The following is a 27574-nucleotide window of genomic DNA, read 5'->3' as shown; positions in this document are numbered from 1 at the left end:
TCAGGCAGGCTAAATTTGCATTCACATGTTCTCCTCCCTCTTGTGTCTTTGTGTCGCACACAAGACGTGATGAAAAGGTTAAAAAGGAGAAGTTATTCTCTTTTTTCACCTTGAAGAGAGGAGCACATTCTGGTCAAGCACAATAACGTAAGTAACAACAGCTTTGTTGTTTAGTGTTCTGTTGTCCAACGCTATGGCGAAAATGAAATGTATCTTGGTGTTTTGGATATTTGTACACTCTACTTCAACGTAATGAATACAATCTGCACCTAGAAGAAATATATATATACTCAAGTAATAAATATATAGATATGAATATACATTAATATTATCTTCTCGACTGATTCCACACAAATGTATTTTGTCCCAAGTACAATAAAATCAAGTCACTTTTAGTCACAAATGATGTATTTAATTTTCTTACTTTACTAATTACTTTTTTTTCCAATCTATTATATTTAATTGCAATTGACATATAAATAGTACAGTTCATCTAATATGAAATAGTTTATATAATGTAACAAAAAACTATTTATTAAGAAATTCTTGTTATTTTAAAAAGTGGAACACAGGTAAATAATCAATAATAGTTTAGTCACAGATTAATTATTCATTTTAACATAATGAATGAAATTTGAATTTTGAATATTTAATTTAATCAAACAAAGAGTTGAATTGAAACACATAGCTAATCAACAATAATAGAAATGTTGGGTAAATATAAGTATTTTGATTAAAATTTTATTATATTAAAATAAAATAAAAATCAAGTAATCATATGAAACCCAAAAAAGTTTTTTCAATTAAATTTTAAATACAGAATATTATAGAATCTAACAACACATTAAATACAATTTTATTTTAGCCACACAATCTATGACAGAAAAAGTAATTCATTAAAAATAACGTTTCTAACGATAATCTCACAATAAATAACTGAATTAGGCAAATAATCTAATCTCAAAGTGGGTAAATATTAATTTCATTTTAGGCACACACAAAATATTTCATTTGGTCTAATTGCTGGGTTTATTTAATTTACAAATACAAGTTAGTTGATGTAATCCAGTGGTTCTCAAACTTTTTTTGTCATCCCCCACTTTGGACAAGGGGGAGTTTTCAAGCCCCACCTGCCCCCATCGCCCCAACAGATCGCTAATGCCAAGCTTAACATTTTCAAATTTATTGAACATCAAGTAACATCAAGTTGTATACATTCAAACTCAATAACATAAAATAATATCAAGTTCAATAATAAATAAAATAACTGTGCAGCTGTGGTATAACTTGCATCAAGTTCAATAATAAATAAAATAACATGCATCAAGTTCAATAATAAATAAAACAAAAGTGTTATAACGTGCACAAGTTCAATAATAAATCAAATAAAAGTGTTACAACTTGCATCAAGTTCAATAATAAGTCAAATAACTTGCGTCAAGTTCAATAATAAATAAATTAAAAGTGCCACCTCATTGAGTCCGGGGCTGAGCTGCCTTGACGCGAGTGCTTCCAGGTGAATGACGCAGTGTGTCCAATGCGCATTTGGCGCAACCCTCTTTATTAGAGTCTGCTGCCCGTTTCTAGACCCTGCCATGGTCTGTGCGCCATCAGAGCAAAAGCCCACACAGTTTTCCCATTTAAGGTCGTGTTCTTTGAGGAAACTGTCCATTATCTTGAACAGCTCATCAGCAGTGGCTCTGTTTTTGATGTATTTGCAAAACAGTAAATCCTCGCACAGTGATTTGCCATTCACAAAGCGGACGTATGCGACGAACAGGCAGTCTTTATTGCTGTCAGTAGCTTCGTCCACTTGTAAAGCAAAACTACTTTATTTTAATTTGTCTACGACAGGGGTCGGCAACCTTTACCACTCAAAGAGCCATTTTGACCCGTTTCACAAATTAAAGAAAACAATGGGAGCCACAAAATTCTTTTGAAATTTAAAATGAAATAACACTGTCTAATCCCCCTCTGATCCCCAAAATTTCCCTCTCTGTCTTCCTTTTTTTCTCTTTCTATCCCTTGCTGCTCCAGCCCGGCTGCACAAAATGATAATATAAATAAATTTAATAAAGTCAAATTTAAATAAGGCAACAAGAGAAGTATCCTACACTTCTCTTCTGTAAAGTAAATGTGAACAACTGATATGGGCATCTACATCAACTATATGATTTGCATGAGAAGCTGGACAGGACAAAACAATTAAAATATAAAATCAAATAAAATAAAAAAAATAAATAAAAAATCAAATAACACTGCATATAAAGTTTTCTTTTTGCTTTGTGCTATGTATAAACAAACTATGATGGGTTACGTTTATGAAATCAACGAACGACTGCAGAAAAAATTAAATAAAATTTCTGCATGCAACAAAACGTTTTTAACTCCGAAAAAGAGGTCGGGTTGAAGGTTAGGTAAAATACTTAATGTCTATTTAAGTCCTCCTTGTAGTAATGAAAAAACAAAACGCCGAACTTAAATTATTCACTGGCAGACAACCAAAAATGCCATCCTCTCTCTCTGTGCTGTCATCCTTTTACTGGCGCCGTGAAGTCAGCTGCAGCTGCCAACCTTAATAATAAAATTGTTCACTGAACAATTAGAAATGTGAATATATGCAAAATTATAGGAAATTAAAATATTTATCATATGTGGTCAATGTGATTTCTGCTCCTGGACCGCAGAGCACAGCGTCTCCACATCCGGGCTGTATGACGTCACCTTTATCTTTAAACAGGATTGTAAACTCTCATCTGTGAGGCGTGTGCGATGGCTGTTTTTAATGAAGTTCATGTTGGAGAACACCTGCTCACATACATGTGTGGATCCAAAGGTGGACAGGACTCCAAGTGCATACTTTTTCATGTTCACATAAAAGTTGGGGATAGCGTTACAAGTTTCGAACACCAGTTTGTCTGGCTTGGGGAGGTTTTCAATATCACACTATTTGTGATTCTGAGCAAGAACGGCCTTCTGGCGTGAAACATCTTCAAGGTCCGCTGTCAGGCGCTTTAACTTGGACACCCACATGACTTTGTCCTGCAGCAGCAGCCGCCAGCTGCTGCAGGACGGAGACGCGCGCGGCCGTGGGCGCGTCCCGAGGTTTGACAAGCAGGATGACAAGCTGAGCTGGCCGTGACAAGCTGAGCCGCATCAGAGTGATCAAAGAGTCGCATGCAGCTCCGGAGCCGCCGGTTGCCGACCTCTGGTCTCCGAGTTGTTCCTCAAGATCACTTGCAATGTCTCGCAACTGTGTCGCTTGACAGTGGGACAGCTTTTAATTTTGCTGCGCTTGTCCCGTCAAGCATGACTGACACCATGTCTATTGCAGCGGGGAGAATAAGCTGCTCAGCAATTGTGTGTGCTTTTTTGCATTGAGCAATTCTGTATGCAACTCTATATGAAGCCAATTTATCCATTTTGTGTAATTGTGGTCCACACATTAGCCTGCTACCCATCCGCGTGAAAGTTTGTTCCGTGTAGCTCCGCCCTCATTAGTTACTGTTGCGTCTGTCAAAATTTCGCTCCTACCTAGAAATTTAAAGCCTACAGGAAAAATAAGTAATTTACATTAATTTATATAGCGGATTTCACAGACAGAATTCCAAAATGATTTAAAGTTTGTATAGAAAACAGGGTTGTAAAAAAAAAAAATCTAACAATAAAAAAAAAGAAAATAAAAAATTTAAGTGGAATCTCCTCCCCTTTTTCGCGCCCCACCTGTCATGTCTCTATTCCCCACCACTTTGAGAAACGCTGATGTAATCTAACAATTAAGAATTGAATACAAACATAACTGAACCTACAAACAATAGTCATGCTGGTTAAGTTCATTTTAGTTGCATGTAAAATAAGCAATTTGTGTAACTGTGTAGTTAAATTAATTCACAAATAAAAGTTGTTTGATATAACAAAGAATATAATTAAAAACATATTACATGTCATCGATACCGTGTGCTTGCAGTTGAGTGCAGCATGGCTTGTGCAGATTTTGACATGGACATCCAAGAGGCAAGGACAGCTGGGAAGAACCTGAGGACAGATGAGGGGATGTGCAAAGGAAACAGTCAGAAAGTGTCCATGCTGACAACATATCAAGCTTCACATCATGTCCTGGAGGAAGACATGGGGCCAATGGACAGCCTGCTGCGGAAAAACACTGCGGTGTTGGCTGTAAGAGTGTAGATACAGACAGACAGACAGACAGACAGACAGATTAAAAACAAAAATTCCTAATAATGAAATAAGAATCCTAAATAATTAATCACAAAGCTTTAATTCTGAAACCGCTATGTATGTCAACACACATCCTTCCATTTTCTAACGATTGTCCCTATTGGGGTCGCGAGGGATGCTGGAGCCTATCTCAGCTGCATTCGGACAAGTCGCCACCTCATCGCAGGGCCGACACAGATAGACACACAACATTCACACTCTAAGGCCACTCAGAGAAATCCCGAGCCCAGGATTAAACCAAGGACCTCCGTATTGTGAGCTACATGCACTAATTCTACTGCCAAATCCCTTTTGTCCCTTCAACGCCACCGCATTTCCTGTTGACACAAGATAGACTTTAAAAAAAGCTATAACCAACTAGCTTGCATTTTGGCATCATCTGGATCACAAATATACATGGAACAGACGTGTTGAATATTTGAACGCCACAGCATTGATTATTTGTCAGATGTAGCGGGTATTTGGGATGTGTTAATATATATCAGTGTGGTATTAGCACTAATAGGATAGGATAAAATAAGAGACTAGGGTATGAAACTCATAAGGACAAAAACACGGGCCAGTGGGGAACAGAAGATGTAAATTTGAATGCAGGAGCTGGTGGTCGGTAATAATTACACAGAAACAGAAAATTAAGTTTGGGGCTGTTGTTGTGCCAAAATATGAATGCCTGCCCAAATAGTTTTCAAGTAATATTTTAATACAGACAGATCTCATTTCTGCATATTCTACTAGAATACCCTTATGATAATTACATATATCAAAATAAAGTACATCTCTACATATTCTACTAGAATACCCTTATGATAATTACATATATCAAAATTAAGTACCTATTGTACTTTTTATTACTTAATTTTATGGTATATTCTTGCTATCGCTTACATTTTCAAAATGTATAGTATTGTTTTTTAGAGAAATGCTTTGACATTTTGTTATTATTATCTGGAATACATTTTTGGCAGCAGTGAAGTGGCCATTTTGGTAGTTCTTAGCTCTAAAAAGGGTATTTCAACAAGTAAACACTCAAAGAGGTACTTTTGATATACGTAATGCCTATATAATTCTAGTCGAATATGCAGAGATAAGATGTGTCAATGTAAACATATTACTTGACATTTATTTTTGGCAGCAGCAAAGTCGTTGTTTGGGTAGATTTTAGCTTTGTAAAGGGTATTTCAACAAGTAAACAGTACAGTAGGTACTTGATTTTGATGTATGTAATTCTCATAAGGGTATTCTAGTAAAATATGTGTGTGTAAATATGGGATGTGTAAATATCAAAATATTACGTTGAATCTGTTTTTGTCAGGCAATATTACAATTAACAAAATGACACTTTGCCTTTTCTGTGGTATTAATGAGATTTAAAGGACTGTTGTTAGTCTGATGTTGATGTGATAAAACCTCTTTCTTGTTTGGAAGAAACATACAATGTAACTGTTATTTCTTGCTGCACATAATAAATATGTATAAAGTGTTTGGATGTGTTCATTTATGTAACATTTCATTAAATGTAATATTGCCTGACAAAAAGTGATTCAACGTACTATTTTAATATTTACACACGCATATTTTACTAGAATACCCTCATGAACATTACATATATCAAAATCACTTTACTTGTTGAAATACCCTTTACAAAGCTAAAATCTACCCAAACGACCACTTTGCTGCTGCCAAAAATTGATTTCAAGTTATATTTTGACATTGGCACATCTTAATGTATCTCTGCATAGTCTACTAGAATACCCTTAAGGGGCATTACATATTTTAAAATCAAGTACCTACTGGACTGTTACTTGTTGAAATACCCTTTTCAGAGCTAAAAACTACCCAAATGGCCACTTTGCTGCTGCCAAAAATTGATTCCAGATAATAATAATAATAATATGTATCGATCCATTGTGGTGAAGAAGGAGCTGAGCCGGAAGGCAAAGCTCTCAATTAACCGGTCGATCTACAAACCCCGTTTCCATATGAGTTGGGAAATTGTATTAGCTATAAATATAGACGGAATACAATGATTTGCAAAACCTTTTTAACCCATATTCAGTTGAATGCACTACAAAGACAAGATATTTGATGTTCGAACTCATAAACTTTTTTTTTTTTTTTGCAACTAAAAATTAACTTAGAATTTCATGGCTGCAACACGTGCCAAAGTAGTTGGGAAAGGGTATGTTCACCATTGTGTTACATCACCTTTTCTTTTAACAACACTCAATAAACGTTTGGGAACTGAGGAAACTAATTGTTGAAGCTTTGAAAGTGGAATTCTTTCTCATTTTTGTTTTGTGTAGAGCTTTAGTGTTGTTCAACAGTCCGGGGTCTCTGCTGTTGTATTTTATGCTTCATAATGCGCCACACATTTTCGATGGGAGATAGGTCTGGACTGCAGGCGGGCCAGGAAAGTACCCGCACTCTTTTACTACGAAAACACGCTGTTGTAACACGTGGCTTGGCATTGTTTTGCTGAAATAAGCAACGTTGCTTGGATGACAACATATGTTGCTCCAAAACCTGTATGGACCATTCAGCATTAATGGTGCCTTCACAGATGTGTAAGTTACCCATGCCTTGGGCACTAATACACCCCCATACCATCACAGATGCTGGCTTTTGAACTTTGCGCCTATAACAATCCGGATGGTTATTTTCCTCTTTGTTCCAGAGGACACCACGTCCACGGTTTCAAATATAATTTGAAATGTGGACTCGTCAGACCACAGAACACTTTTCCACTTTGCATCAGTCCATCTTTGGTGAGCTTGGGCCAGCTAAGCCAGCGGCGTTACAGGATATTGTTGATAAATGGGTTTGGCTTTGCATAGTAGAGTTTTAACTTGCACTAAAAGATGTAGCGACCAACTGTAGTGACTGACAGTGGTTTTATGAAGTGTTCCTGAGCCCGTGTGGTGATATCCTTTACACACTGATGTCGGTTTTTGATGCAGTACCGCCTGAGGGTTCAAAGGTCCGTTAATATCACCGCTTACGTGCAGTGATTTCTCCAGATTCTCTGAACCTTTTGATGATTTTACAGACCGTAGATGGTAAAATCCCAAAATTCCTTGCAATAGCTCGTTGAGAAATGTTGTTCTAAAACTGTTCGACAATTTGCTTACAAATTGGTGACCCTCGCCCCATCCTTGTTTGTGAATTACTTAGCATTTCATGGAAGCTGCTTTTATACCCAATCATGGCACCCACCTGTTCCCAATTAGCCTGCACACCTGTGGGATGTTCCAAATAAGTGTTTGATGAGAATTCCTCAACTTTATCAGTATTTATTGCCACCTTTCCCAACTTCTTTGTCACGTGTTGCTGGCATCAAATTCTAACATTAATGATTATTTGCAAAAAAAAAAAGTGTTTATCAGTTTGAACATCAAATATGTTGTCTTTGTAGCATATTCAACTGAATACGGGTTGAAAATGATTTGCAAATCATAGTATTCCGTTTATATTTACATCTAACACAATTTCCCAACTCATATGGAACAGTGTTTGTTGTATGTTCCAATCCTCACCTATGGTCATGAGCTTTGAGTTATGACCGAAAGACAAGATCACAGGTACAAGCGGCCGAAATTAGTTTCCTCCGCCGGGTGGCGGGCCTTTCCCTTAGAGATAGGGTGAGAAGCGCTGTCATCTGGGAGGAACTCAAAGTAAAGCCGCTGCTCCTCCACATCAAAAGGAGCCAGATGAGGTGGTTAGGGCATCTGCTCAGGATGCCACCCGCACGTCCAACCGGTAGGAGGCCACGGGGAAGACCCAGGACACTTTGGGAAGACTATGTCTCCCGGCTGGCCTGGGAACACTTCAGGATCCCCCAGGAAGAGCTGGACGAAGTGGCTGGGGAGAGGAAAGTCTAGGCTTCCCTGCTTAGGCTGCTGCCCCTGCGACCCGACCTCGGATAAGTGGACAAAGATGGATGGATGGATGGATGGATGGATAGTAATAATAATAATAATAATAATAATAATAATAATAATAATAATAATAATAACAACATTTCAAAGCATTTCTCTACAAAACTACAATATACATTATGAAAATGTAAACAACAGCAAGAATATACCTACAAATTTCAGAAAAATAGTAGTAAACAGTACAATAGGTACTTAATTTTGATATATCTAATTCTCATAAGGGTATTCTAGTAAAATATGCAGAAATGAGATCTGTCAGAATCAAAATATTACTTGAAATACATTTTTGGCAGGCATTCACATTTTGGCATAACGCCGGCACCATGTATTGTAAAGAGTGTTGAACAAAATATTTACTACAGCAATACAGGGAAAAAATAGAAAACCACCAACATTTTTACAACTGCAGTTAGAGATTGGCTGATAAGTGCACTTCAAAAATGATTGGTTCAATTGGAATTGAACAACAAAACGTTTGTGTCGCACAAGAGAAAATATACAAAGTCCCAGAACTGATGCAACGACCCATGAGGGTTTGTTGAAAGGTTGTATTGAACCCACAACGTTGATGGAGTGTGTTACAGCCTTCCTACCAGACCAGTAGTTTCTGCCAGTTGATAAGTGGACACACACTTCCCCACACTCCGAATGAGGAAGACGCCGTGTATACTTGCAGATTTTAACCAGGGTTACACATATAATTTGGCTTCAAACGAGCTACATGAGCGACAATGAATGACTGTAATGCTAGTCGAGTATGGCGTCACATTAGTGCCAAATATCTAAGTGCATAAAACTTGTTATCGCTCGCCAATTCTCCACTTCAACACATTTCCAAACGGTTCGATATGTTATAAATGTCAGAGTGTTGTATGTATATGTATATTTAAATAGTACATGTACCATTGACATCAATAAAATGATCGGTATTCATATCTACGATGAAAGGTCCATGGCAGTTCCCTGGGATTAAAAAGAAAGGAAATACCGTTTTCATGGGGATATCATGGCTGAACAAGTAAATCTTACACTATTATCTCTCAGATTTAATTTGCCTGATGTATGGAGCTAGCTTTTTTTTGTTTTTGTTTTTTTAAAAACATATTTTTAACTGCCATCTATACTGATCTGGGCTGATATCTAACTGTTCATAGTTTGAGTTGTTTGCAGAAACCTAAATACTTTTTATAGTAATATTAAAACCATATTAATTAATTGTAGTGTTAACCTGTAATTCATTATTCTATTAAAATAGTAATTGCAATCATAACATCAATAACTAGGCCCATATGCTAATCATGTGGTCCTGATATGAAGTACGCATAGAAAAGTGGGTTCGGGTAGACTCTGGTGTAAACTTAAAGTAGATAAAGGAAAGAAAACTAATAGTCCCCCATTGTGGCATATATTAAATATTTACATATACAAATATTAAATAAATAAAAATAGTTTTTAAAACAGACAAGTGAGGAAAGAAAACATATTTGAAAATATAATTTCCATCATTGACTGACATCTGTCGACCGGTTGTATGTGTATGAAAAAGATCTTAACACTTAATTAACTATGTGAGGTTCTCTCAACAGATGAGACATTACCTTCTTCAAAGACTTTTAGATAAAATTCAATTGGCATTTTCCACAACTCCACTAAACTTGGACTTTTTAGAATTAGCTTGTCGACAGGCGCTGTATCATCTTGATACATATTGACGATGACCCGCCCTGCTATACTTCTGATTGGCCTTGAGCATTTTTCGCCTGACCAATCAAAAAGGAGAGGCCGTCCAAGCATACCCGCCCCCAAAGGGCCAAAACAAAGACGGTGTGCACGCACAAAGGCACCACACGCGCGCAAAAGGGCGACGCACGCACGCACGAAGTGGAGAATTAGCGCACGATAACAGTTTTTATGCGCTTGGATTTTTGGCACTAATGTGACGCCATAGTAGAGCAGCTACACTGTACACACCAGCCACAGTCGTGTCGGACACTAGCTGTTGCAATGCATTCTGGGTCTTGTAGGATTATAAATGACCAGCCGTAACATAAACTGAGCTCGATGGCATCCATCCATTTCATAACGCTTGTCCCTTTCAGGGGCCGGATAGATAAAATATAATGTTTTCGTAATGACAGTCACTATTTTAAAACACATTAAATTGCCAAATAACTTTTATTCCTTGAAGGCCACTGTACTTCCTATTTGAGATACATAGAATGTTGAGGGCTAAGTTAACGTTCTTAGTAGATTGCATTATGGCATCATTTGGATCACAAATATACATTTGTCAGGCGTGTTGAAATTGTAGCGCTGGTGCCTATCAGCTACAATCGGGCGGAAGGCGGGGTACACCCTGGACAAGTCGCCATCTCATCGCAGGGCCAACACAGATAGACAGACAACATTCACACTCACATTCACACACTAGGGCCAATTTAGTGTTGCCAATCAACCTATCCCCAGGTGCATGTTTTTGGAGGTGAGAGGAAACCAGAGTACCCGGGGGGAACCCACGCAGTCACGGGGAGAACATGCAAACTCCACATAGAAAGATACCGAGCCCGGGATTGAACCCAGGACTACTCAGGACCTTCGTCTGTCACCGTGCTGCCCCACCAGCATACAAATACTCAAAAATTTACGGCATCATTATGTCTAAATTAAAGATTTTGCAGATTGTACATTTAAATTTACAGCATACCTTAATTGTTATAGGGGTTTGTGTTAAAGCATTAGCCTAGTTAACTTTTGGCTAACCGCAGGTTTCCTTGTATTTTTGTGGCAAGTGGTTTCAGACATTGAGGGGGTATGTCTATCTGCTTCATTGCAAACTGCATCGAAATGAACCATGCTGTGTGTTTAAGTGTGTCGGAACTGGTTGCAAGCAGCTATTTAACAGATACGTGGCATTTAAGGCTCATTTTGAATAGTTCACGAGAAGGAGCATGTTGCGGAAGACCATGTTGAGAGTTGTCCAGTGAAAGGTTGTACAAATATTTTTTTGAGTTAAAATCACCAATGTCTCAGAAACACAGGCATTTTGCTGAATAAGTGACAGGGCAGTACGGTAAAGCAGTGGTTAGTGCTCGTGCCTCACATTGAGAAGGTCTTGGGTTCGATTCCTGAGTTAGGGGTCTTTCTGTGTGGAGTTTGCATGTTCTCCCGGTGACTGTGTGGGTTCTCTCCAGGTACTCCGGCTTGCTCCCACCTCCAAAGCAAGCATGTGGACATAGGCCGATTGGCTACACTAAAATGATAACCCCAGCTGCCAGTATTTTACTGTAAATGTTACAGTTTTTATTGTGAACAGGTAAACAAAAATATCAGTTTTTCTCATCGTAATTTACCGTAAGCAAAAACAGTTAGCAACTGTAAAATTAACAGATTCAACGTCAACATACGGTGAATTCCTATATATCGTGACTGTATTTTTAACGTAACTTGTGTAAATTGTTGTTGTCTTTTTAAATTGTAACGACTGTACTTCTACACAGTCCTGTACACAGCTATCACAGTGCATTCTGGGACTTACAGAATAAAATTGACTAAAAGCAACATAAACGAAGACAAAAATGGATGGATAGATAAAACAAGATGTAAAAAAAACCTCTTGATAATGAAAATTATTTTAACACACATTTTAGTTCTAAATAATTTTTGTACCTTTAAGGCCACTGTACTTCCTGTTTGAAACAAACATCATTTTTTGACTCGAAGCTAATATTTCTTGTCCACTGTCCAGTTCTAGTAGCTTGCGTTTTGGCATCATTATGATCAGAAATATACCTGGAAAACTGTGCTCATTTTAATTGATTATTTGTCATAGAAATACTGCTTTGTTTCAAACGAGCAACACATGAAGGACAAAATATATCTGCACTGTACTGCTAATTAGAGGTTAACACAACATGTGGCTACATGTTGTGTTAACCTCTAATTAGCAGTACAGTGCATTCTTGGACTTGTAGTCCTACTGACCAGACACACATATCTTCCTGAGAACCAGCATCCTCTGCAATGGACCTTTGTATTTTAACATCCATCCATCCATTTTCTACCGTTTATTCCCTTCGGGGTCGCAGGGGGCGCTGGTGCCTATCTCAGATACAATCAGGCGGAAGGCGGCGTACACCCTGGACAAGTCGCCACCTCATCGCAGGGCCAACACAGATAGACAGACAACATTCACACTCACATTCACACACTAGGGCCAATTTAGTGTAGCCAATCAACTTATCTCCAGGTGCATGTCTTTGGAAGTGGGAGGAAGCCGGAGTACCCAGTGGGAACCCACGCAGTCACGGGGAGAACATGCAAACTCCACACAGAAAGATCCCGAGCCCGGGATTGAACCCCACACTACTCAGGACCTTCGTATTGTGAGGCAGACGCACTAACCCCTCTTCCACCGTGAAGCCCGTATGTTTTAACATCCATCCATCCATTTTCTACCGCTTATTCCTTTTTGGGGTCACGGGGGGCGCTGGCGCCTATCTTAGCTACAATCAGGCGGAAGGCGGGGTACACCCTGGACAAGTGGCCACCTCCTCACAGGGCCAACACAGGTAGACAGACAACATTCACACTCACATTCACACACTAGGGCCAATTTAGTGTTGCCAATCAACCTAACATAACAAAGCTAATTTTCTCGTCCTCAGGTTACAGGTGGATATATATATTTTTTAAATAGACATTTTAGCTGATTTGTGATACAACACGAGTGTTTTACGGTGCAGTAAAAAGAGGAGGTCCGCGGTATGTTAAAAGCAGCAACAGGAAAGGAAGAAGGTGTTTGTGGTCGTCGTTTAAAATGGTACAAAAACTGTTTTAGCGGTGTAACACAAAAGTTGACATTGTTTTCGGACTGACCTACTTGTATATATTACATGTTGTAACGTTGCATTACCTCAATCAACACAAGACACATTCTTCATTATTGTGAATACTATAATGTATTGATTGCTATGTTTTATTATTTCAATCAGCTGTGTGCACAATATTTTCCATATAGATATTAATCTCACATGTATCCTTTCAGTCCCTCCAGATAGTCAGTGGGATCCTCAGTGTTGGATTGGGTGTCATTCTTGCTGTAAACCTGGACATGGCAACATCTCTATTTACACTCTTTAGAGTTGCGCACTTGACTGGAACGCTTGTAAGAATTATGTTTTATTTGCATTGTGTTCCTTTTCTTAATTTCTCCTTAATATGAACTTGTCTTGGTTATCAGTATATCATTGCAGGCGTTGTTTCCGCCATGCTGCAGAAAGAACAAGCATTGCTTCAAGTACGTAAGATTTGTTTCAAGGATATGATCAAATGTCAAGTCTCAAGAGAACATATTATATAAAATGTTGGTTAAACTTAAGAGTAGTCAGTGTACAGCTTTATATTCCAGTCATTTTGTGTGTATATTAAATGTATCATGGTCTCTGCAGGTTTCAACATGTCAAATTTAAGACATTTTAAGACTTTTTCAAGACCATCTTAAAAATAATTCAAGAACATTACACGTCCACATGGACAAAAAATACAACAACAAAGTCAAATCCGAGGTTAAGTTTTAGCATCCGCAAAAATCTAAACATTTCAAAGCGAGACTGAAGTTTATGCATATTTTGAATAAAAGTAACGTCAGTAGGTTTTCAAGACCTTTCAAATCATATTTAAAAACCTTTTATGAGATTTTACAAGAATTTCAGACATTTTAAGGCCTTAAATTCAAATTATTGGATTTTAGACTTTTTTTTTTTTGACTTTTTAAGACCCTGCGGATATCTTGTGTATAAGCCAGTGGTCCCCAAACTTATTGACTCGGGGGCCGCATTGGGTTAAAATAATTTGGCCGGGCTATCCATATGTATATAAATATATAAATATATATATATATAAATATATAAATATATATATATATATATATATATATAAATATATATATATATATATATATATATATATATATATATATATATATATATATATATATATATATATATATATATATATATATATATATATTTATTTATATACAAACCCCGTTTTCATATGAGTTGGGAAATTGTGCTAGATGTAAATATAAACGTAATACGATGACTTGCAAATCCTTTTCAACCCATATTCAGTTGAATGCACTACAAAGACAAGTTATTTGATGTTCAAACTCATAAACTTCATTTTTTTTTTTTAACTTAGAATTTCATGGCTGCAACATGTGCCAAAGTAGTTGTGAAAGGGCATGTTCACCACTGTGTTTCATCACCTTTTCTTTTAACAACACTCAATAAACCTTTGGGAACTGAGGAGACACATTTTTGAAGCTTTTCAGGTTGAATTCTTTCCCTTTCTTGTTTTATGTACAGCTTAAGTTGTTCAATAGTCCGGGGTCTCCGTTGTAGTATTTTATGCTTCATAATGCGCCACACATTCTCAATGGGAGACAGGTCACGACTACAGGTAAGCCAGTCTAGTATCCGCACTCTTTTACTATGAAGCCACGCTGTTGTAACAAGTGACTTGGCATTGTCATGCTGACGTTGCTTGGATGACAACATATGTAGCTCCAAAACCTGTATGTACCGTTCAGCATTAATGGTGCCTTCACAGATGTGTAAGTTACCCATGCCTTGGCCACAAATACATCCCCATACCATCACAGATGCTGGCTTTTCAACTTTGCACTGAGAACAGTCCTGATGGTTCTTTTCCTCTTTGGTCCGGAGGACACGACGTTCACCGTTTCCAAAAAACAATTTGAAATGTGGACTTGTCAGACCACAGAACACTTTTCCACTTTGCATCAGTCCATCTTAGCTGAGCTCGGGCTTAGCGAAGCCGGCGGCGTTTCTGGGTATCGTTGATAAATGGCTTTGGCTTTGCATAGTAGTTTTAACTTGCACTTACTGTGGTTACTGACGGTGGTTTTCTGAAGTGTTCCTGAGCCCATGTGGTGATATCCTTTACACACTGATGTCGCTTTTTGATGCAGTACCGCCTGAGGGAACGAAGGTCCGTTATATCATCGCTTACGTGCTGTGATTTCTCCAGATTCTCTGAACGTTTTGATGGTATTACGGACCGTAGATGGTGAAATTCCTATATTCCTTGGAATAGCCTGTTGAGAAATTTTGTTTTTAAACTGTTTGACAATTTGCTCACGCATTTGTTCACGAAGTGGTGACCGTTTCCCAAACCTTGTTTGTGAATGACTTAGCATTTTCTGGAAGCTGCTTTTATACACAATCATGGCACCCACCTGGCACCAATTAACCTGCACACCTGTGAATGTTCCAAATAAGTGTTTGATGAGAATTCCATAACTTTATCAGTATTTATTGCCACCTTTCCCAACTTCTTTGTCACGTGTTGCTGGCATCAAATTCTAAAGTTAATGATTATTTGCAAAAAAAAAAAAGTGTTTATCAGTTTGAACATCAAATATGTTGTCTTTGTAGCATATTCAACTCAATATGGGTTGAAAATGATTTGCAAATTATTGTATTCCGTTTATATTTACATCTAACACAATTTTCCAGCTATCTATCTATCTGTCTGTCTGTCTGTCTGTCTGTCTGTCTGCCTGCCTGCCTGCCTGCCTGCCTGCCTGTCTGTCTGTCTGTCTGTCTGTCTGTCTGTCTGTCTGTCTGTCTATATATATATATATATATATATATATATGTATATATATATATATATATATATATATATATATTTTGTACACATACATACATACACGAATGCAGTTGAGATAGGCTCCAGTAACCCCCGCGACCCTAAGCGGTAAAAAATGGATGGATGGATGGATGGATGGATGGACATATATATACCTCGCGCAATAATTGACTGAAAACATGACATCAAGTGCACACTCCATCGAAGGAAAAATGCATTTTTAGACAATATGATTTGCCTGGGCGGCTAGGAGACACAGAGTAACAAGCAGTAGAAAATGGATTAGGAAGGACAGATTTTAAAAATAGTTAAAAATAATTGTTTGTATTTTTTTAAACTTGGGACTTCCCGCGGGCCGGATTTTGGACGCTGGTGGGCCGGATCCGGCCCGCGGGCCGTAGTTGGGGAACCCCTGGTATAAGCTGTACACTTACTACTGTAAAGCATTTTCAAGCTTCATTTCTACAGTACTGTCCCTTATGAATATATAATACAACAGCTGCTGATGTGCACTAATTAATGCACAATGTTTCTTTCAGGTGTCCCTTATAATCAACAGAGGTGGTGTTGTTGTTGCATTCGTGGCTGTTTCTATGATCATCACTGATCTGACTGGATGGAATGAAGCCAAAGCACAATATTTGAAGGTATTTAAAAAAAACTATTTCCGACATTAAATTGTTATTGTTATTATTATTATTATATTTGACATTTTATTTTATAATTCTTCAAAGATGGAGGTTCTGGAACTTTGCATGTTGGGACTTCAGATTTTGGTCTCTGTTGATCTCTGCTTCTGGATCTCCAAAGAGAAACGCGCTCAGTTGACATTAATACAAAATAAATGAATCCATGTGAGTCTTATATTCAATGAACCCTGTCTTTGTATTTTAAGGACTGCTATTTTTTGGGTCTTTTTTTAATTAGATTTTATCTGGATGTTTGGTGGAAATACAAAAAAAAGAAAAACCTGTGGTGAACCTATGTAGCTTTGTCTTTGCGAAACTCTTGTGGTTATCAGAGCGCTCACTGTGTATCTGCTGTACAGCTCTTGACAGTACGCAATATGATCATCTCCCAGCTAAATAAAAAAAACTACAATGCATATTTGATACAAACTTTTTAATAATCTGTACAAGGCTGAACAGCACACAAAAGTAATAATATGACAGTAGAGAAAGATCTGTCAGCTAGTCTGTGCTTTGTAAATTATACAATACTTATCATAATAACAATAAAAAAACATCTACAATATAGACACAGACTCATTTCAATAGTTTTTTTATGAAGGAAACCACATGAGTACCATCATGGTTTTTTACAATCATGTCCATTTCTTTTTCCATTTTGAGTCTTTAGTGCTCAGATGTCGCAGGTCAAGTTGAGAACTTCACAGCTGAGAAGAAAAATAAAACATTAGACAGATACTACCTGACTTGAGTGCAAATGCATGCAAATTTCCATTTAAGATTTATCATGGCTGAACAAACAAAACCAAAAAACAAGCAAATCCTTGAGGGCATTTGAAAAAAAAAACAATGTGCAGGAGCATGCATGGTACTCATATTCACACACACACACATGCACGCGCGCGCACACTCACACACACAAAATGATCCCAAACTGCATCAAGACAGAAAAAGCAGAAGCATCGAGGTATCACCGCCATGCAGCAGAAACGACACGTATTAGTAATGAGGCCACGTGTGGTTAAAAATGTTGTTCTCGATGGTGACGCTGATGGCTACTTACTGAGCTATCTGTCACACCACTGTAGAAAGACCTACAGCTATATGAGAGGTCTTGCTCTGGTAAAAACAAAACCAAAAATACTATTTAGCTATAGACGTCTGGATGATTGTTATTCCACTCTATTACTCTTCCTTAACATACGCGACAGGGCAAAACCAGATTTGGTAACTTTAACGCGAGTAGAAATGCAGTCATATAAGGCAGAAGAACCATGTGAGCTTTCCCAGCCAAAAAGCCAAAAAAGGAAGAGACAAGCATCTTGTTATCAATTCAATATAATGTTGCAAATAAATGATACAAACTTTGTTATTCTAAACATTTTTTTTTACAATTGTATATATATACATATATATATATATATATATATACACACATACATATATATATATATATATATATACACATACATATATATATATATATATATATATATATATATATATATATATATATATATCTGTGTTTGCCCTGCGATGAAGTGGCGACTTGTCCAGGGTGTACTCCGCCTTCCGCCCAATTGTAGCTGAGATAGGCACCAGCGCCCCCCGCAACCCCAAAGGGAATAAGCGGTAGGAAATGGATGGATGGATATATATATATATATATATATATGTATAACTGATGGACGGGAATACTTTAAGGGGTAAGAAGAACAGAAAATATGACTTAAAGTTCAAGCTAGCGGTTGTGGAGTATGCGGAGCAGAATTCTGGTCTGGCAGCGGCCAGGCAGTTTAACGTGTACGCGAATGGAAACAAAAAAAGGGAGAACTACTATCTCAGTCGGCAATCGATGGACAACGGGCTCACTTATCTGGCTGAGGTAGGAAGAAAGTGAGCGACGAGCTTGATGCTAATTTGTGTCAGTGGACACACCCCGTTCGTGGACTGAACCACCGTGTGTCGCGCAAAATGATCCGCATTAAGTCCAAGGAGTTGTATGCCACTGCGAGTGACACAAGAGACACCGGGGTGGTGTTTGGTGCAGCGAGTGGCTGGCTTAATCGATTGCTGCGTCGGAACAACTTTACCCTCAGGAGGAGAACAACTGTTGCACAGAAGGACGCTCCCGTCGAGAAGATTGTCAACTTCCTCGTTTTCTCTACTAAACAGATAGAGGCAAAGAAAATCCAGCCCAAGAATATCATCGCCATGGATGAAACAGCCGTCTGGTTTGACATGGTTGCTTTTAGAACGGTCAATGAGAGGGGCGCCCGCTCCATCTGCCTCAAAACCACCGGCCACGAGAAGGCACGCGTCACGGTGGCTCTTGCAGCGAAGCAGACGGGACAAAGCTGAAGCCTTACATTGGGTTTAAAGGTGCTGTCCGTGATGTAAAGGCTATGCAGAGCATCCCAATGAACTTGTGATTGAAGAGGAGGATGATGATGAGGTGGGTGAGGGAGAGGAGGGAGAGAAAGAGGAAGAGGAAGAAGGGGAGGAGGAGGAGGATGATGAGTGGGTTTGAGTTGCATTTGGGGTTGCGTTTGCTGCAGTATTATTGTTTTGATGGTTTTATGGAGTACTTGGTACCATCATTTTATTTTTCCTGTATGCTGCTTTATTTAAAACTTGGAATACTGCAGGCTTTATTTTATTTAAGTGACACTATTATTGTTCTGTTTTGATGGTGGGTTTTATACTTCAGTACTTGGTACCATAATTTTATTTTTCCCGGTAGGCTGCTTTATTTAAAAATTTGTTTTCAGTATTGGTATTCTATTTGACAATTGTTGCACTACTGCCATGTTGAGGCCTTGTTGATCTCTTGTCTTTTGATAGTCTTGTTTTTTTGTCCGTATGTTTACAATAGCTTTTACATTTAAACATTTTTATACGAAAAAAAAATACTGGACAGTAACCATTGTAACCAAATAATGGCCTGGTGCAGGCTGGTGCAAAAATAAATAAAAGCCTTGTGCAAATAACCGCCTGCTTCTTTTAAACACCCGTCTCCAAAAATGATTTTGTGAAATAAATGCCCGGGCTACTATTTGGTTTTATATATGTGTGTGTGTGTGTGTGTGTGTGTGTGTGTATATATATATATATATATATATATATATATATATATATATATATATATATATATATATATATATATATACATACATACATACATACACACCAATTATTTATTTAATGAAAAACACATATTTTTCATGAACAATTTATATATTACCTTTTTTTTTAAGTAATAGCTTGTGATTCTTTAGTCATTGTCCTCTTATTTATTTACATTCTCTAATGTGTTAGCAAAATAAAAATTAATTTTTAAGACATTTTTTAACCTTTTTTTTAAGTAATGGATTGTGATTTTTGAATTTATAATCCTTTTATTTATGGGCAAAATAAAATTGAAATGGCTTGTATTATACTGCAACATAATAAAATCTTTAATTTCATTAAATAGGCAGAGTTTTTAGGCATGCCTTTTTTGGTGCCAAATTCTAATAAATATAGAGCAGATCAGGATTTTATAAAATAACAAATTAAATGTTCAGATACAATGAAAATAATTATACATCTAAAAAAAAATCTTAATTATTTATTTTAAATGTATGATCAATTTCCATATTTTATTACCTATTTCAACTATTAATAAAAAAAACGACTATTTATTAGTAAAAATGTGACACCCTGACTCAGATTAACAGTAAATATTTTGATCTCATAAATAAAAAAATACATAGTATGTAGTAGGGATGGGTCAGTGCCACTTTTTTTATGCCCAATACGGATAATGCATCATTATAGATCTACTGATTTCAATCTGATACAAGTGAATTTGGCTAGTATCGGACTGATACTATATGTATGTAGTAAAAAAAATATAAATAGTTGCAGCGCATGTCAAAATAAGAGCATGTGTGACAAAATAATTAGTATGAGCTTAAAGACTCACTGCTGTGATGAACTTGTTGCCTTGCTGTTGGAGTTCTTCACTTTTGGGGAAGATGGAGGAGGACTCCATTGTAGACGGAGGAGTGGAAGAGCACAGGAAGGAGGGGGATTCATCCTCATTGTTGTTGAATGAGTCCATGTCGGGGGGGCCAGGTAGGGTGAGGGTGCTGAGGCCGGTCACGCTGTCGTTGGAGGTGCACTGCGACGACGTCTCAGAACTCTCCGTTACTGGCATGCAATGACAACATGTCAAAGAAGAAAGTTTTTATTATTGTGTCGTAGTTAGTGTGCTCACTTACTCATGGAGGGCTGGCTACTGGAGTCTTGCTCCAGCTCGTCTTCCTCGATACAGTCGTAAGGCCACTGGGCGAAGGAGGGGACGGCGACCAGCGGATAAGGGTGAGCAAGTGGGTGAGAGGGGGACGAGTACAGGTGGAGGTTGAGCGACCCCAGCAGGGAGGAGGACGACTGGCTGCTGGAGGAGGAGGTGCTGCTGTTGGAGATGGTGGAGTGAGGTCTCTTGATGGAAGCCGAGTATTCATAGGAGGGCACGGCGATGGATGCTCTCGTCCTGCACTCTGTTGTCCACACACAGAGACAAAAGTGTGAGGGGTGACAAGCCTTCAAATTAACCCTTTTTTTTAGATTTTTCAGAAGAAGAATACACTTAAATAGCACATATAAAGCTATGTGTAAAAATGTGGTATCATAATACAGTATAAAGTAAGATCCAAATAACAAGTGCGAAACAGCGTGTGCAAATTATATAATTGTGTGTACTGAGTGTGCGTGTTGTGGTAAGACTGTTTATACAAATTATAACAAGAGTTGTGCCGACCGCTCTATTTAAATGAGGATTTTGCATGTACAGTACCACAAGCTGTGCCCAAGGAGACACTCACTTTAATGCTCCAACCTGTGTTATTTTGTTATGTTGTGGAATATGCAGCACACGACACCTTTTCTGCACCATATAATGTAGGAGTGCCATCTAGACCAGTGGTCCCCAACCTTTTTGTATCCGCGGACCAGTCAATGCTTAATAATTTGTCCCGCGGCCCGGGGGGGTGGACCTTTTTTTTTATTTTTATTTTTTATTTGTCATGAAAAAGGGACGTTTTTGTCATGAAAAAGAGAGTTTTTTGTGGTTGGTGCACTGATTGTAAGTGTATATTGTGTTTTTTATGTTGATTTAATAAAAATAAAAAAAATAAAATAAAATAAAAAAAATATATATATATTATTATTATTTTTTTTTTTTTTTAAATAAAACTGAATAAAAAATTATTCTGCGGCCCGGTACCAATCGGGCCACGGCCCGGTACCAATCGGGCCACGGCCCGGTACCGCGGCCCGGTGGTTGGGGACCACGGATCTAGACAACAGAACCTAGTTTTAGCATGCCGAAGGAGGGCTATGGGAGAGGCTGGTGTGATCCAGAAATGCAAAAGTAAGTTTTTTTTATATAGGTGATTTGTGTGTAACTTTAACGTTAAAGTCTCAATGATCGTCAACACACACACACTCAGTGTGTTGAATGTGTCCTCTGCATTTGACCCATCCCCATGTACGCCCTTTGGGAGGTGAGTGGAGCAGTGAGCAGCAGCGTGTGCCACGCTCAGGAATCATTTGGTGATTCAACCCCTAATTCCAACCCTTGATGCTGAGTGCAGAGAAGGGAGGAAATGGGTCCCATTTATTTATAGTCTTTGGTATGACTCGGCAGGGAATTGAACTCACAACCTTCCAGTCTCAGGGCGGACACTCTAACCACAAGGCTGTGCCAGTTTGTACGTGCATTTCAAACGTGCTTAACATAGACATAACGTAGTTTCAGTCTTAATAAATCACATTGCGAGCGCTAAATGATTATACTTGCGTCTCCTCCTTCCAGTATAGTAGGCTCTCTAATAATCAACATATAATCCATATATTCATAAAGATAAACACGCTAAATGGATTGTGTTCTCTATTTTGTTAATTTAAGAGACACAATCCTCTGCGCAAAATTTTAGTAGATCATCTTCGCGTGCGCTATCATGTTAGCATGTGTTTTAGTACATGCAAACCTTCGGTGGATCAGGTCTTTTGTATTATAGTCTTTATTTTCCTAGAAAAAAACTTTTCTTCCGAGCACGCATGCAGGTACCCACTCACCCACACACGCACACCCACACACATGACCTGGAAAGTTGAGCAACACACATCCTCCTGAAAACCAGTGTCCTCTGCAGAGACATTTTTGTTTTGCCTAACAGGGCGATTTATTCCCAAATTGTGTGTCTCTGACAAAGGAAATAGACCAAAAACAAATGTCCACTGCAGATGACGTTGGTTCTGGGAAAGTTAAAGTGCGGTGGGCAGATAAAACCGAATATCTTCAGTGTCAATACCAAGGGTAGTATAAGTATCAGATCGAACATTTTTTACTTGTCTTTATTTTATTTTAAATCTTGTTGTGATACATTGTTATACAGTATTTGTTTATTGTTGATTAACTAAGAGAACAAGTTCTCCAGTTATCTAATATTGCTTGAATTTCAGTTTTTGCAGAGTAATACAAGGTCTGTATCAAAAGTGTTGCCTTTACACAATTGTTTTTAATTCCAGTCAAATGCAAAAGGGAATGATGGGGGAGGAAAATAGGAAACTCTCACCAGACCCCTTCATGATATAGTCGATAGCTCTGTCATTGATGGCTGCATCGCTGGGTTTGATGTCCATGAAAGGCTTGCTTCCAATGCCCATGGACACCATCTCCTGCATGCGCAACTCTGCAAAACGTGATAATATCCTTTAAAGATGCACTCTACTCTGAGGACATGTTTAAAACTTGCATGCAATTCCTGGATTGTTGCTAAAGAAAACACACCTCTGTTCCTGAGCGCCTGTCTCCACAGGATCTTCCCTATGATGGATGTCCACACAGCTTTCGCCTCCACAGAGCCGGCTTGCAGGATGAACGTGTCCTGGGACTTCCTCCGCCGGAACCAGATCTCAAAGCGCAGTCCGCTGTCACCAACATTTTCAGTCATACCAATCTCTGCAGTCTAAATAACAAAAAAAGTACATTATACTATTTCCATGCCAACAAAACAAAACAAAACAAAGGTGCAGTAAGGCTCCATTTTTCAAAATGGTCTTGCTTGATGCTAAATTAAATTGAATTTTTACATATTTATGCTACTCATTAGCATTGGCAATTTTACGAGGTGATTTCAATTCTAAATTTGGCAATAACAACTACAAAATTCAAACAGCTGGTGTGTAATAAGTACAATACTTAGGAGTAATTAAAGTATAAACACTTTGTAGGGCTTAACAAAAGAAGAGACTAGCTCATTCAAAGACTACTTCTGGCTACTGCAATACAACTTAGTCGATACACTACTGTCACCTAATGTCTCAGAATTGCAACTGCATACAAAGTTTATTATACAATAAAGTACTTGTAAATTAGACGCAGAAGTAAAAAAAAGAAAATACAACAACTGTAAAGCGCAGTTATCAGCTCAGTGTCAAACTAATTAAAAAACAGACATGTTATGATTAAACAATTTACATTTATTAACACATTTGAAGACACACAAAAGCACCTGTAATTTGTACTGTTATCAATTCCCAAGTACAGTGAATTGGTACCATATCGATTCAAAAGTGAATCATCCCTCGATACATGCAAAGCTCCAGAAAATGGACTACTTACTTTGTACGATTGCTTGTAGATGTAAATGTCATATCCTCCTTCGATCTTTTTGGTCTTGCTGAAAAGGATGAGGTCTTCAAACAAGAAGACGTGGCGGAGGTATTTCCTTCGTCCGCACCAGACAATGAACTCATCCTGGCAGCGGAGTTGACCCTGTTCCTTTAGGTTCACCTGGACAGGAAACACTCCAGTTCACGTACGTCATTCACAACAATGGCAGCGCTGCTGGGACACTGACCTCACTAGTGCATGTGCAACAAGATGACATCCATCATCCATCCATTTTCTACCGCTTATTCCCTTTTGGGGTCACGGGGGGCGCTGGTGCCTATCTCAGCTACAATCGGGTGGAAGGCGGCGTACACCCTGGACAAGTCGCCACCTCATCGCAGGACCAACACAGATAGACAGACAACATTCACACTTACATTCACACACTAGGGCCATTCCACTACAAAAATAATTTCTATATGGAAAAAAATATTGGGAGACTTGGGTAATACACCCTCTCGTGAGTTATATTTATACAGCGCTTTTCTCTACAGACACAAAGCGCTTTACATAGTGAAGTACACATTTAAGCTACATTTAAACCAGTGTAGCTGGCACTGGGAGCAGTTGTGTAAGGTGTCTAGCCCAAGGACACAACGGCAGTGACGAGGATGATGGAAGCGGGGATGAAACCCAGAACCCTCAAGTTGATTGCACAGCCACTCTGCCAAACGATCCACACCACCTACTAAAAGTGAAAATTGATTAACTTTTAGAGATGGTGCCCCCTTTTTTGGGCCTGGCTCAAATCTTGGCACAGTCATGGTGGTTTACCCCAAACTTAAAGCAAACAAATCTTCAACACGTCTTAAAGGTGTTGTCCAGCCATGACTGATTAAGAACTTTGTCCATATCATTGAATTTTACTGGTCTCTGACAGCCCTGCGATGAGTTGGCGACTTGTCCAGGGTGTAACCCGCCTTGCACCTGAATGCAGCTGAGATGGGCTCAAGCGAACCCCCCGCGACCCCAAAAGGGACAAGCGGTAGGAAATGGATGAATGGATGGTCTCTGACAAAACCATATGTCTTTTGTGCATCAAACTGTCAATCATGGCTATAACAGGCCTCAAACTTGAACTTTTTAAGGTCAAGACAAGGGTTGCCTTAAAGGAGGGCTCATATTTTAGGGTGCCAAGGCAAGTTGGAAGGGCACCAAGGCAAAACATATTTTCTTTTGAGGCAGGTGCTCCAAAGCACATACATATACAGTATATATACTGTGGGGCAAAAAAGTATTTAGTCAGCCACCGATTGTGCAAGTTCTCCCACTTAAAATGATGACAAAGGTCTGTAATTTTCATCATACGTACACTTCAACTGTGAGAGACAGAACGTGAAAAAAAAAATCCAGGAATTCACATTGTAGGAATTTTAAATAATTTATTTGTAAATTATGGTGGAAAATAAGTATTTGGTCAACCATTCAAAGCTCTCACTGATGGAAGGAGGTTTTGGCTCAAAATCTCACGATACATGGCCCCATTCATTTTTTCCTTAACACGGATCAATCGTCCTGTCCCCTTAGCAGAAAAACAGCCCCAAAGCATGATGTTTCCACCCCCATGCTTCACAGTAGGCATGGTGTTCTTGGGATGCAACTCAGTATTATTCTTCCTCGAAACACGACGAGTTGAGTTTATAGCAAAAAGTTCTATTTTGGTTTCATCTGACCACATGACATTCTCCCAATCCTCTGCTGCATCATCCATGTGCTCTCTGGCAAACTTCAGATGGGCCTGGACATGCACTGGCTTAAGCAGGGGGACACGTCTGGCACTGCAGGATTTAATTCCCTGTCGGCGTAGTGTGTTACTGATGGTAACGTTTGTTACTTTGGTCCCAGCTCTCTGCAGGTCATTCATCAGGTCCCCTCGTGTGGTTTTGGGATTTTTGCTCACCGTTCTCATGATCATTTTGACCCCACGAGATGAGATCTTGCGTGGAGCCCCAGATCGAGGGAGATTATCAGTGGTCTTGTATGTTTTCCATTTTCCGATAATTGCTCCCACAGTTGATTTTTTCACACCAAGCTGCTTGCCTATTGTAGATTCACACTTCCCAGTCTGGTGCAGGTCTACAATTATTTTCCTGGTGTCCTTCGACAGCTCTTTGGTCTTGGCCATAGTGGAGTTTGGAGTCTGACTGTTTGAGGCTGTGGACAGGTGTCTTTTATACAGACAACGGGTTCAGGCAGGTTCCATTAATACAGGTAACGAGTGGAGGACAGAAGCGCTTATTAAAGAAGAAGTTACAGGTCTGTGAGAGATAGAGATCTTCCTTGTTTGAAGTGACCAAATACGTATTTTCCACCATAATTTACAAATAAATTCTTTAAAATTCCTACAATTTGAATTCCTGGATTTGATTTCACATTCTGTCTCTCACAGTTGAAGTGTACCTATAATGAAAATTACAGACATCTGTCATAATTTTAAGTGGGGGGGGCACCTGCACAATCGGTGGCTGACTAAATACTTTTTTGCCCCACTGTATGTATGTATGTATTTATGTATTCATCTAAAAAATTGGAAATAGTGTCCCCTTACGCCGGCCTACCTGGCTGGTCTAGGAAGAATGTGCCTGACCTAAATTCAGCGCACACCTGACGTCCTTTCAGCCCCTTATGTGTGTCCCTGGGAAAATCTCAGAACAACTTAGCTGTTCATGTTGTCAGGTAACCTTTAACACACGCTTCCAAAATGGCTGCGCACATGTTGTTTATACCGATTAACGTGAATTATGCGATGTCTTAAACAGTTCAATATGTCATGTTGGGGTGTTTTTATCAATTTATTCGACAAAACACTTACGTTACATTTGTCCATTATGGGGATGTCACGGTATAACAATTTCTTATCACGGTTATCATTAGTATCGCAGTAATTTTAAATGTGCTCAAAATTTAAAAAAAATACTTATACTAAAACACATAAACCAAATTTTTTTTTTTTTTTTAAACACAAACACATTGAAAATGTATATATGCACCTCAAGTACAAAAGTTGGATGTGCATATGAAAGCAACACAAGCATTATAAATAAAGTAATATTTTAGAAACAAAATAATACTATAAATAAATAAAAATAATTGTGAAAAATTCACAAGATGCCATCTTATGGACATAAGACGTAACTGCACTTTTTGTCCACATAGATCAGGGGTCGGCAACCTTTACCACTCAAAGAGCCATTTTGACCCGTTTCACAAAGTAAAGAAAACAATGGGAGCCACATAACTCATTTGAAATTTATAATGAAATAATACTGCATACAGAGTTTTTTTTTGCTTTGTGCTATTATAAACCAGGG

The 27574-nt window shown here is 38.4% G+C and overlaps 2 protein-coding genes across 6 annotated transcripts in view; one reads left to right on the top strand and one right to left on the bottom strand.

Moving 5' to 3' along the window:
• The first annotated feature begins 33 nt into the window (after positions 1–33).
• si:ch211-269k10.4 (uncharacterized protein LOC100150242 homolog) lies at positions 34–17103 on the top strand. 2 transcript variants are annotated; one of them, XM_061915803.1, is made up of 6 exons: positions 34–147; positions 3968–4176; positions 13219–13338; positions 13414–13470; positions 16391–16498; positions 16586–17103. In XM_061915803.1, the coding sequence occupies exons 2-6, from the start codon at positions 3979–3981 to the stop codon at positions 16697–16699; spliced, it is 597 nt and encodes a 198-aa protein (XP_061771787.1). In that variant the 5' UTR covers positions 34–147; positions 3968–3978; the 3' UTR covers positions 16700–17103. The 2 variants fall into 2 exon arrangements, with proteins under 2 accessions (XP_061771787.1, XP_061771788.1); XM_061915804.1 differs by lacking the exon at positions 16586–17103 and having other exon boundaries at positions 13427–13470; positions 16391–16467.
• Positions 16959–27574, bottom strand: part of zgc:158766 (uncharacterized protein LOC100009641 homolog) — a 64783-nt gene continuing 54167 nt past the window's right edge. For 2 of the 4 annotated variants that reach the window (XM_061915797.1, XM_061915796.1), the window contains exons 18-24: positions 24213–24383; positions 23379–23556; positions 23164–23280; positions 20806–21084; positions 20508–20734; positions 17604–17659; positions 16959–17247 (exon numbers count right to left, since the gene is read on the bottom strand). In XM_061915797.1, coding sequence (XP_061771781.1) covers positions 17615–17659; positions 20508–20734; positions 20806–21084; positions 23164–23280; positions 23379–23556; positions 24213–24383 — 1017 coding nt within the window. In that variant the 3' untranslated portion in view covers positions 16959–17247; positions 17604–17614. Of the gene's footprint in view, positions 17248–17603; positions 17660–20507; positions 20735–20805; positions 21085–23163; positions 23281–23378; positions 23557–24212; positions 24384–27574 lie in introns of those variants that run through there. The other 2 variants (XM_061915798.1, XM_061915799.1) reach the window with 2 other exon arrangements.

Source organism: Nerophis ophidion, linkage group LG11, assembly GCF_033978795.1.
Source record: "Nerophis ophidion isolate RoL-2023_Sa linkage group LG11, RoL_Noph_v1.0, whole genome shotgun sequence".
In the NCBI taxonomy this organism is placed as follows: domain Eukaryota; kingdom Metazoa; phylum Chordata; class Actinopteri; order Syngnathiformes; family Syngnathidae; genus Nerophis; species Nerophis ophidion.
Note: the sequence above shows the minus strand (reverse complement) of the source record. Positions and strands in the feature narration are given on the sequence as shown.

Coding starts and splice junctions, on each gene's coding strand:
- si:ch211-269k10.4 (XM_061915803.1), top strand. CDS start 3,979: ATGGCTTGTGCAGATTTTGACATGGACATCCAAGAGGCAAGGACAGCT. Junction 4,177..13,218: donor AAAACACTGCGGTGTTGGCT/GTAAGAGTGTAG, acceptor GTATCCTTTCAG/TCCCTCCAGATAGTCAGTGG. Junction 13,471..16,390: donor AAGAACAAGCATTGCTTCAA/GTACGTAAGATT, acceptor TGTTTCTTTCAG/GTGTCCCTTATAATCAACAG.